Source organism: Stegostoma tigrinum, chromosome 27 (assembly GCF_030684315.1).
Source record: "Stegostoma tigrinum isolate sSteTig4 chromosome 27, sSteTig4.hap1, whole genome shotgun sequence".
In the NCBI taxonomy this organism is placed as follows: Eukaryota; Metazoa; Chordata; class Chondrichthyes; order Orectolobiformes; family Stegostomatidae; genus Stegostoma; species Stegostoma tigrinum.
Window position 1 is genome coordinate 8,329,573 of NC_081380.1, and position 12,411 is coordinate 8,341,983.

Genomic DNA, 12,411 nt, shown 5'->3' on the forward strand with positions numbered 1-12,411 from the left:
CTGCAGATGCTGGAGAATCCAAGATAATAAAGTGTGAAGCTGAGTGAACACAGCAGGCCAAGCAGCATCTCAGGAGCACAAAAGCTGACGTTTCAGGCCTAGACCCTTCATCAGAAAGGGGGATGGGGTGAGGGTTCTGGAATAAATAGGGAGAGAGGGGAACTTACGGCTGTGCTGGGTGAATATTGACCAGAATGTAACGTCCCTGGAAACAGGAGATCTTTAGCATGCAGCTATTGAGAGGGCAGATGTTGAGTCTTGTGAAGGAATTGCCTCTGGCACTGCAGCACTCCCCCGGTGCTGTCCAGGAGTGGCACTGAGACAAATATTCCAGCCCAGTACCAGTGGAAACCATACCCAGTGGCCAACTCAGGCGTGAAATATTTGAGAATGCAACTTCTATTAGCGTGTGGTTAGCAAATATATGCTTTACAAAGTCCCGATCCTCCTCTCAGCCACATTACCATTCTCTGCATTGACCAAAACTTCAGCCTCACCTTGGCCTCACTTGGCAAACCTGCCACCCTACGTCATCACCTGTCAGCAGTCCCACTCCACATAGACTGGGAGGGGGGACGCTATTAAAGAAAAGCACTACAATCATTTTCGACAAGCATTCCACCACATCAGAAAATAGATTAATAAATAATACTGTATGTCCCACTGGAGACACACATCTGTCTGCGGATTAACTAGTCAATGTCAGCATTGAAAACTTGTAAATCCCCTCTTTCCCACAATGGCTGAGTCCGCAAGCGAACGGAATTCCGCCACAACCATCAGTTTTTAGGGGACAATTTACAAATCTCCACGTTTAATGAAAATAGTGTGTAATATTTTAATCAGATGACCATGGTTTCAATATTATAGTTTAAATTGATGTTATTACTGTTGAGTTGTTGGGTGAAAGCCTGTTTTATTAGATGTGCCAATGTGTATGTGTTCTCCGTGGTGCCCCCCTCCTTCCCGCGGTGGTGGAATTACCGAAAGAGGGGACGGACACTGAAGCAGTCACCGCTGCCCCTGCCGCTGCTGCTGCTGCCATTGAGTCGCTTCTTCCTCTCACTGTAGGTACCGTAAGTGTTCGCCTTCTCTCATTCGTGTTCTGTAGCTCGCGGAGTTTCTGCGGCTTCCTCCGGCAGAGCGCGATGGCGATGTTAATGTCACCACCGGCCCGGTTCACGCAGTGTAGGCCGCTGGATGACCGCAGGGTCCTAGAGCCCGGTACTGTGCCTCAGGTCCACGTAGGGAGGAGGGGAGTGAGGGAGTTAGCAAAGGGTAGAGGGCGTGAGGGAGGGGGAAGAGGGCATAGAAGGACTGTAGAGGCAGGGAAGTAGTGGATAGAGGAGAGAGCAGTATGGGATGGAGGGAAGGTAAGTGGGGGACAGAGGAGAGTGTGGTGAGTTTTTGAGGATGGAGGAGAGGGGCTAGGGGATGGACTGAGTGAGTGAGTGAAGCGGAGGAACAGGTGTACGAGTGGTCCAAGCCTCACTTTCATAGAACATAGAACAGTACAGTACAGTACAGCACAGAACAGGCCCTTCAGCCCACGATGTTGTGCCGACCATTGATCCTCATGTATGCACCCTCCAATTTCTGTGACCATATGCATGTCCAGCAGTCTCTTAAATGACCCCAATGACCTTGCTTCCACAACTGCTGCTGGCAACGCATTCCATGCTCTCACAACTCTCTGTGTAAAGAACCCGCCTCTGACATCCCCTCTATACTTTCCTCCAACCAGCTTAAAACTATGACCCCTCGTGCTAGCCATTTCTGCCCTGGGAAATAGTCTCTGGCTATCAACTCTATCTATGCCTCTCATTATCTTGTATACCTCAATTCGGTCCCCTCCCCTCCTCCTTTTCTCCAATGAAAAAAGTCCGAGCTCAGTCAACCTCTCTTCATAAGATAAGCCCTCCAGTCCAGGCAGCATCCTGATAAACCTCCTCTGGACCCTCTCCAAAGCATCCACATCTTTCCTATAATAGGGCGACCAGAACTGGACGCAGTGTTCCAAGTGCGGCCTAACCAAAGTTTTATAGAGCTGCAACAAGATGTCACGACTCTTAAACTCAATCCCCCTGCTAATGAAAGCCAAAGCACCATATGCTTTCTTAACAACCCTGTCCACTTGGGTGGCCGTTTTAAGGGATCTATGTATCTGCACACCAAGATCCCTCTGTTCCTCCACACTGCCACGAATCCTATCCTTAATCCTGTGCTCAGCTTTCAAATTCCTTTCAGGGAGGGAAGGTTGTTGGGCTTCCATGCGGATGGAAGGTTGCTACCCTCTCAAAGCCTGCAATTCCCCAGCCACATTGAAAACCCTAGTGCCTTACCGATGACAGCTCGCCCCTCATGTCTTTAAGGCACCCAACTTCAGAGGTTGTTTGCCACTTTCCTAACTATGATCGTTTCTGAGTATGAAAAAAGATGATGCTTTCAGAAACTTATGATAAATTTGCATACTTCTTTTGTCAAATGATGACTGCATCTAAGCTAACATTCAGACCTGTTAAAGGTGAGAGAATGTCTGAATAGGCTCTAAGCCTTTCTAGACACCTTGGGTCACTGAGTTGAATACTGTGTGAATCTTTGAAGTTTCTCTACGTTTGCACTTTGTAGTAATCACTCCTACTCATACCAGCAAAGTCTCAGTGTTGTTTGGTGGACTTTATCCATCAATCAGACAAAAGCCCCTTTCAAACATTTTGGTTATGCAAAAAAAATCAGGATAGCAAGCAAGAAAAGCAAAGGATACTACAGAATGTGGGTTAATATAAAAAGCAGCACCAGCCCTTAAAGTTTGCAGCTAAGTGCCATACTTTTCTTATGGGCCAGAACATAACTACATGAAAGGCTACTGGAGAATGACTTGTACAGATTCCTCCTCTTACATCAGTTATATTGGTGGTAATGCAATTAATCTGTTATTAATGAATTGAAGTTTTGTCATATGTAATGACTGATCAGTGTCTTGTATTTTAGACCAACAATAGAGCAGGGGAATAGGAGTAAACTATTCATCCCCTTGAATAAGTTCTGTAATCTAATTGTATCATGGCTCCTTTGAATGTTACTTCCACTTGCCTTTGTCTGAATCTTCAAAATCCTTAGCTAACAAAAAACTGTCAAATTGAGTGCTGGAAGCTTTCAAATGAACAATTCTCAGCATTTTGTTTTTGAAGGAAGTACTTTTTCAGGCTTTCACTACTCACTGTTGAAAGAAGTACTCCCTGATCCTACTCCTTTCTGTACACTTAATCAGCTCCTCATCTTCATTTTGATCACTGTTTGATGTAGCTAACATGCAGAATTTGTGACCACAAAGATGTGGTTGTGACAAATGGCATATATGTTTTCAAAAGCTAACTAGGTGAGTGCATGAGAGAAAAAGGAATAGAAAGGCAATTTGAAAGGCTGTAATGAAACGGGAGGAGATTCATGTGGCAAGTAAAATGTGCACCACTACAGATCAAATGGGCTGAGTGGCCTGTTTCTGTGGTTAAAATTCTAAACAATCCTATGTATCATTTTAAATCCAGCAGGTTGAAGGCATGGTTTTCCTTTATCCTTGTGCACCCTGTTACATCTTGATAAGTAAATTCAGAATTTGCAGTTCTAATATGGTATGACTGGAGTAACTTTCAAAATTCCAGTGAATGCTTTAGATATTTCTTTACACCCCTTGTTATTTTCCTATCATCACAAATCTCCAGTGTATGACGAATACATGTTGTACAGGTCAGGGTGTGTTGTGAAGCACAGATAAAGTAATAAACAGAAGAAATTATAAGGTGTGTAAAGAATCGTTGCATTGCCCGTATTAATCATTGTGTTTAATGCATTTGAAGTGAAGACTTGGTAATTAACTCTCTTTATATTGAGAGATGACTGCTTTGAATTTATCGTACAAATGTCTCTGTTAAGCATGAATGCTTAACAGCAGTGGAGGGATTGGGTGTTGAGGAAACACGGCTTCCCTGTGTGTGACAGGAGTGTTTAATTTGTCTGCAGTTGGAAGTTTTGTCTTGATGGTCACGATTGGTTAGAACAAAGTTGAGGAAGATCTGTGCTTGGGTATATAGGAAAAGACGAGTAATGAATAACTGGCAATACTGTTTGAATTTATTTCATCAGGCTGGTGTAGGCAAAATGTTGGTCAATCCTGATTTTAAAAGGTTTGGGAATTTTGGGAAGTGAGAGCATTATATTAAACTTCCTTTGCATAGGAGAAGGCTTGCCAGTGGCTAGGCCGCCTTAAATAAAGGATCAGGTAGTTTTGTGTAAGTAAAGATCTAGTGACGAAAATAAAGGCCTTTTGAAATGTAAATCACAAGGTGTATGCAGGTGTTCCATACGTAGACCAAAAGGCAAATGAAGAAGTATTTGAAATTCTAAGAGTAAAAAGATGCGATCCTGTGAAGAAATTGTCAGTATTTCAGAGTGGAAAAGCTAGTGATCTCTTCTCGGAGGGGAGGTGGAGGTAAATGGAAAGAGGGGACAACCTAGGTTTAGTTGGCTGATTGATTGAAGTCCCAGAACAATTGTAGATGAGTTACAGTGAACGTGTGGAGATGTCACAAGGCAGATGAACATGTGATACCACGACAGCAGATCTCCTGGCAAGAGTAGTTACAACCAGCAATAGTATTGTATGAATGTGATCACTGTCCAAGTAAAATAATCTGGCTTAAATACGCAGATCTGTCGTACTGATAATGGTTTTTGTTATTATCTATGTTGTGCAAAATCAATATTTATTCAATGGAACTAATCACAAGTGTTCACGTTTTTGAGCTTTTGCAACCTGGGCCAAGTATTTAAATGTGGAGAGGAATCTGATGTTACAGGAGCTTTCCAAGTGGTAGGATACTCTTGTAAGTTCTGACAATGATCAATTAAATAAGTCACTGCTGTCATTCTTGGCCTCTGCTCCACTTGGGATGCATTTTTGGTGGAATTGTTGTTATTTGGCTCAGGTACAATGGTCTGCTTGTCTGTACAGTCTACCTCTCTTTAATGTTCAGATGGAGTTAATATGATTAGATAGTGGAAAACCTATTCTTAGGATATAGCATAGCTGGTACTGAATAAAGAACATCTTTCTGAATATTTATCTGTTCATTCTTGGAATGTGAACATCACTGGCGAGGTTAGAATTTATGTTCCGACTGGGCGGCCCAGTGGTTAGCACTGCTGCTCTCCGTATCTGAGATCTGTGTTTGATTCCAGCCTGAGGTGACTCATGCAAACACCACACAGACATTCTCCCCACGTCCGCATTTGTTTTCTCCCACAGTCCAAAGATGTCCAGGTTCAGTGGATTGGCCATGCTAAATTACCCATAGTGCCTAGGTGGAGGGAGGTTTGGCATGGACGCAATGGGTCAAATGACCTGCTTTCTCACTGTAGGGATTCTGTAATTCTTAGTTGCTGTGACTGAATGTTGTGCTAAGTCACTTTCTGGTGTAGTTAAGAGTTAACTAGCTTGTTGTGGGACTAGAGTTACATTGGTACAACTGGGTAGGGAGTATAGATTTCTTACTTACAGGGCATCTAATAATCCTGTTTGTACAATAATCTGATAGCTTCATGGTCAAGCTTTTGCAAATTCTCTTTTTAAGTGCCTAGGGTGGAATTTGAGCTTGGATTCTCTGAAATACTAATCCACTGAATGCTGACATGATCACATGCTGGATGTTTTGTCCTTTTCTGGAGCTTGGTTTTCTGGGATAAGCCATGTTAGATTCTAAGTGTCGACTCTGTTTCGGTCTCCAGATGTTGCCAGATCTCCTGAGTTTCTACAGCATTTTCTGTTGCACTTGTTGGGTTGCTCGCTGGCAACTTTCCGGTTCTTTAAACGTATGGGGGCTTTGCGCCAGAGAATTTGGGGATTGCAATTGTTAGAGCACAGATTTTCAAAAGGAAAGTGGGGCAGCCATGAAAAATACAGGTTAGTCACTTGGCATTGGTGGAGAAACTTTGAGACAGCACTTCAGGGTGAAATTAATCAGCATTTATTAAAGACAAATAACAACTGATCCTGATGTGGAATGCTGTGTGACTTGTTGTTCCATGCATGTAAAAACTATGTACTGTAAGTCTGTGACCTTTTGGAGTGCAGGATGTATTACCCAGCCTCTCATACCTGATCTGCTGCAATGTCTTGTTAAGTCAAAGTTCATTGTGCTGCATTTCAGCAGTTGCAGTGATGTTACAGACAGTCTCCTGTGTCCCAAAGCCTACTGAGGAAGAAAATCTGCCACAGTTCTTTCTGCTGTTTAATGGCCTTCACTGGAATACGTGCTTTTATGAATATCCAAGGAAGGGCTAGATTTGCTGGTGGTGTCCTGCATGGTGGAACAAGTTGTTGGCACTTGCAGGTGAGCCAGGGAGAGTGATACATTTCAGGACTGCTGGTTGCTTGGGAACTTTACTTTGGCAAAAGTTAGTGACTTGGGGAAGAACTGAGATGGCAAATGCTGAACTGATGCAATTCCGTCCTGCAGTCTGGTCTTCTGGCTTACCGATTGGGAATGTTTATGGATCCAGAACAGCCGGTGCTCTTCAAATGTGTGTGCACAAATTTGCAAAACTGATGGGATACATAAATGAATACTTTGCTATTCCTTTATTTTAAAGAACGTTCACCTGTGAGACTGTTGCAAAACATACCCATCCAATTGATTTGCTGTGTTCTAATTTGCCAAGTTTACATTGGCAAGCATTGGAGTGGAGTGAACTTCAAAGTTTGCATGTGATTGATTCTAGTTCTGTACAAATTAAGTTATTGTCCTGGATTTTCTAGTGACCAGATCATTGTTTTTGCAGTGTAGATGTGTGCTGTGCATCGGGATCCTGGGAATCCCTGATGGACCAGACTCCAGGAGAATCGCTAGGAAATTGGGAGCTGGAAATCTCAAAAGAATCTATTTAAAAGGGAAAATTCAAAGGGTTCTGCAATTAAGTAAACTTTTGCCCAGGAAAAGTTGATTTAAACCTAATGTAACTCGTGGATAACTTTTAATTTGATCCCCTGAACTTAGCACACTGTTTGCCCCTCCTCCAACTTCTTCTCCTGTGGACCCCTTACACTCTGTAGCCTCTGACCGACAATTCCACCCCCCCCCCCCCCCCCCCAAAAGTATCTGTCACCACATCCCCTCTGGCCAGAGCTGATATCCCTGAACCTACCGTCTGACCGTCTGAATTTCGTCACTCACTTCATGCCCTAGTCACCTGACATCCTACTGTTGGACTTAGCTCATGTACTTGCCCTTTCACATCTCCCAAAGTCACTGGCTGTGATGTTGAATGTTAAAATCAAACGTCAGCTTTCCCTGTCCTGTTCCTCCCAGTTGCATACTGTGTTACCTCTAACTGTAGCATCGGCAGTTCTTACTATCTCTGAAAACAGCAATAGTTAACTTGCATAGCAAGTATTTTTGTTTTTAATCACTTTTTTTTAAATTTTAAGTTTTCTCTTAACATGAAGCTGAGGAGATCAGTGGTGATGTCCTCCCCTTTCTGTTTGATTTCTGCTTGCCTTGCCTTCCCTACTCCTCACTATTCACGCTGGAATTGGAAATTCCGCTCTGCAATGAAGTCCACAGACCTTTCAAATTATTTTGTACCACCTGCATGTGCAGCAATTAAAAGGGCTGGCTTGTGTAGGAGTGTCTCGTTCTCCGCGTGGTCAAGCAGCTTAGATAAAACCTTTGACAGAGGGGTTAGCAGGGTTGGAATGAAGTGGTAAGCACTGGGGCTTTCTTGTGGACTAATTGGGGGTGTTTAGCAAAATGGGTTCTGTTTCTAAAATAACAAAGTGTGAAGCTGGATGAACACAGCAGGCCAAGCAGCATCTCAGGAGCACAAAAGCTGACGGTTCGGGCCTAGACCCTTCATCAGACTCCTCTGATGAAGGGTCTAGGCCCGAAACGTCAGCTTTTGTGCTCCTGAGATGCTGCTTGGCCTGCTGTCTTCATCCAGCTTCACACTTTTTATTATCTTGGATTCTCCAGTATCTGCAGTTCCCGTTATCTGTTTCTAAAATATTTTGTTGTATTAACCAACATACTCACAAAGGATTTCTGAGCAGTCACTATATGGTTGACAGGGTCTATGTAGTAATAAACCATGATTCAGATTACTTCCTGATTGGAGATTTCACATTGCGGAGAGACCTATCCAGAATGGGTTACAAAGTAGATTTAACTTCAGTTTCGTCTTTGTACACATGTTTATGATGTCTTAATCCCAAAAGCAAAGCACTTGCATTCATACAATGTTCTTTACTTGGTGTTAAACTTCCCAAAGCACTTCACAGGATTAGTATCAAACAAAACTAGACTCTGAGCCATATAGGAAGAAATTGGATCTGATAACTGACGTTTGATCAGATTGAAATAGTGGAAAAAATGGAGCTGAAAGGGTACTGCGAGCTCACGGACGATTTTGAAATTTGCTGCTGATTTTCACTCTTTCATTCACGAAAATTCAATTAGTTCTGCAATTTTTTAAATTGCCTTTTTGCCCCTATTTCTGGCTTTCAAATGTAGTCAGTTCTAGGTTGGATTTTCAGATTTTATGATAAGATCTGGTGGATGCTGGTGTCATTGGCAAGCTGTAACACTTTCTGCCTGTGAAGTGACATGTAATACATTGCTTTCCACTCTGCCTTGTATAACTTCGCAATAAGGGTTGTTGAGTTGACTACTTGTGCTTTATGAGGTAACCCTGGAACTGATGTGTATAATTGGAGCTGTATTGACTTAATGCTGCCAACATACGCATTGTAGTTTTACTGAGTGAGATATCAGCCTCACCAGTTACTGAGTCAGAGATGTATAACACAGAAACAGACTCCTCAGTCCAACTCACCTGGCCAACCAGACATCCTAAATAAATCTAGTCCCTTGAAAGATGCAGGGATCTGCACTGTTGTCAGAGCATGCAGCAGGGGAATTGACGAGGCGGACTTGACCTTGCTGTCCTCAATCTGTCTATCACGACTGCAACAGGGGAATAGACAAGGTGGATGGGAAGAAACTTTTGCTGTTGGTGGAGGGATCAATGAACAAGGGTTAGAAGGGAATGGATAGAAGGTTTCGGAGGAATGTGAGGGAATTTCTTTTTTACCCAGAAGGTGACTGGAATCTGGAACTAATTCCTGTAAGACTGTTTCTGCCTCCACCAGTCATAATATTTAGGAAGCACTAGGAAGGAAATTGAAGTACAGGTCCTCAAGGCTCATAATCTCCGGATTACTGCCCGAGCCACGTGCCAATTGGCATAGGGAAAAGAAAGTTAGGGAAGTAAACACGTGGCTAAGGGATTGGTGTGGGAAAGAGGGATTCCATTTCATGGGGCATTGGCATCAGTTTTGGAACCGGGGGATCTGTACCGTTGGGACGGTCTCCACCTGAACTGATCTGGAACCAGTGTTCTAGTGAAAAGGATGAATAGGGTGGTCAGTAAGACTTTAAACTAGTGAGTCGGGGGAAGGGAAAGTGAAAGAGACAGGGAGTATGGAGTTAAATGGAAAGATAAGCAACAGGATAGCATGTGTACAGGTGGATTTAAGCTCGAGGCACACTAGGAATACAGCAAAAAGGAAGGATAGCTTAAGACATCTTGGGATTTCCAACCTCTCTCATAACGATAAGAAAGCTAGCATTAAGACACTTTATCTAAATGCTCGTAGTATTCGCAACAAGGTAAATGAAATAACAGCACAAATCCTCTTGAATGATTATGATGTGGTAGGCATCACAGAGACATGGTTGCAGGGAGCTTAGGATTAGCAGTTAAACATCCAAGGATTCACAACATATCGAAAAGACAGGGAGGTGGGCAGAGGGGGTGGGGTTGCCTTGTTAGTTAAGAATGGAATTAAATCTACGGCACGGAATGACATAGGGTCAGAAGATGTGGAGTCTGTGTGGGTGGAATTGAGGAACCACAAAGGCAAAAAAACTATAATGGGAGTTATGTACAGACCTCCTAACAGTGATCAGGACCAGGGGCGCAAGATGCACCGAGAAATAGATAGGGCATGTCAGAAAGGCAAGTTCACAGTGATCATGGGGGACTTCAATATGCAGGTGGATTGGGTGAATAATGTTGCTGGTGGATCCAAAGAAAGATAATTCATGGAATGTTTGCAGGATGGCTTTTTGGAACAGCTTGTGATGGAGCCCACAAGGGAGCAGGCTGTTCTGGACTTAGTGCTATGTAATGAGCCAGACTTTATAAAAGACCTTAAAGTCATAATATGATAGAGTTCAGTCTGCAGTTTGAAAGAGAGAAGGCAAAATCTGATGTAATGGTGTTACAGTTAAATAAAGGTAATTACAGGGGCATGAGAGAGGAATTGACGAAAATCGACTGGAAGCAGAGCCGAGCGGGGAAGACAGTAGAGCAACAATGGCAGGAGTTTCTGGGTGTAAGTGAGGACACAGTACAGAGGTTCATCCCAAAGAAAAGAAAGATTATCCGGGGTGGGATTAAACAGCCATGGCTGACAAAGGAAGTCAGGAAATATATCAAAGAAGAAGAGACAGCCTATAAAGTGGCCAAGAGCAGTGGGAAATCAGAAGATTGGGAAGGCTACAAAAACAGAGGATAGCAAAGAGAGCAATAAGGAAGGAGAAGATCAAATATGAAGGTAGGCTGGCTAGTAATATTAGAAATGATAGTAAAAGCTTCTTTCAATACATAAGAAACAAACGAGAGGCAAAAGTAGATATTGGGCTGCTCCAAATTGATGCTGGAAGGCTAATGATGGGGGATAAGGAAATAGCTGAAGAACTTATTAAGTACTTTGCGTCAGTCTTCACGGTGGAAGACGTGAGTAGTATGCCAACAACTAGGGAGAGCCAGGGGGCAGAGTTGAGTACGGTAGGCATTACAAAAGAGAGAGTGCTAGAAAAGCTAAAGGGTCCAAAAGTTGATAAATCTCCTGGCCCCGATGGGCTACATCCTAGAGTTCTGAGGGAGGTGGCTGAGGAAATAGCGGAGGCTTTGGTTGTGATCTTTCAAAAGTCACTGGAGTCAGGGTAAGTCCCAGATGATTGGAAAATTGCTGTTGTAACTCCCTTGTTTAAGAAAGGATCAAGGCAAAAGATGGAAAATTATAGGCCGATTAGCCTAACCTCGGCAGTTAGTAAAATTCTAGAATCCGTTGTCAAGGGTGAGATTTCTAAATTCCTGGAAGTGCAGGGTCAGATTAAAACAAGTCAGCATGGTTTTAGTAAGGGGAGGTCGTGCCTGACAAACCTGTTAGAATTCTTTGAAGAGGTAACAAGTATGTTAGACCAGGGAAACCCAGTAGATGTTATCTATCTAGACTTCAAACACGCCTTTGATACAGTGCCTTACGGGAGGCTGCTGAGCAAGGTGAGGGCCCATGGTGTTCGAGGTGAGCTACTGGCTTGGATTGAGGATTGGCTGTCTGAAAGAAGGCAGAGAGTTGGGATAAAAGGCTCTTTTTCGGAATGGCAACCAGTGACGAGTGGTGTCCGGGCAGGGCTCAGTGTTGGGACCACAGCTGTTCACCTTATATATTAATGATTTGGAATGAAGGGACTGGGGACATTCTGGCCAAGTTTGCCGATGATACGAAGATAGGTGGACAGGCAGGTAGTACTGAGGAGGTGGGGAAGCTGCAGAAAGATTTAGACAGTTTAGGAGAGTGGTCCAGGAAATGGCTGATGAAATTCAATGTGAGTACATGTGAGGTTTTGCACTTTGGAAAAAAGAATACAGGCATGGACTATTTTCTAAATGGTGAGAAAATTCGCAAATCAGAAGTGCAAACGGATCTGGGAGTGTTAGTCCAGGATTCTCTAAAGGTTAACTTGCAGGTAGAGTCCGTAATTAAGAAAGCGAATGTAATGTTGTCATTTATCTCAAGAGGGTTGGAATATAAAAGCAGCGATGTGCTTCTGAGGCTTTAAAAGGCTCTAGTTAGGCCCCATTTAGAATACTGTGTCCAATTTTGGGCCCCACACCTCAGGAAGGACATACTAGCCCTGGAGCGTGTCCAGCGGAGATTCACACGGATGATTGCTGGAATGGTAGGTTTAACGTATAATGAACGGCTAAGGATCCTGGGATTGTACTCAATAGAGTTTAGAAGGTTGAGGGGAGATCTAGTAGAAACTTACAAGATAATGTATGGTTTAGAAGGGGTGGACACGAGGAAGTTGTTTCCGTTAGGCGGGGAGACTAGGACCCGTGGGCACAGCCTTAAAATTGGAGGGGGTAAATTTAAAACTGAAATGAGACGACATTTCTTCAATCAGAGAGTGGTGGGCTTGTGGAATTTGTTGCTGCAGAGTGCAGTGGAGGCCAGGACGTTGGATGCCTTCAAGGCAGAGATCGACAAATTCTTGATCTCAAAAG

At 43.4% G+C, this 12,411-nt stretch overlaps 1 protein-coding gene across 3 annotated transcripts in view; it reads left to right on the forward strand.

Moving 5' to 3' along the window:
• The first annotated feature begins 917 nt into the window (after window positions 1-917).
• The window catches only part of LOC125464406 (NADPH--cytochrome P450 reductase-like), a 78,852-nt gene continuing 67,358 nt past the window's right edge, over window positions 918-12,411 (forward strand). Inside the window, exon 1 of one of the 3 annotated variants that reach the window (XM_059655526.1) lies at window positions 918-1,071. In XM_059655526.1, coding sequence (XP_059511509.1) covers window positions 924-1,071 — 148 coding nt within the window. In that variant the 5' untranslated portion in view covers window positions 918-923. Of the gene's footprint in view, window positions 1,077-12,411 lie in introns of all 3 variants that reach the window. The other 2 variants (XM_059655527.1, XM_059655528.1) reach the window with 2 other exon arrangements.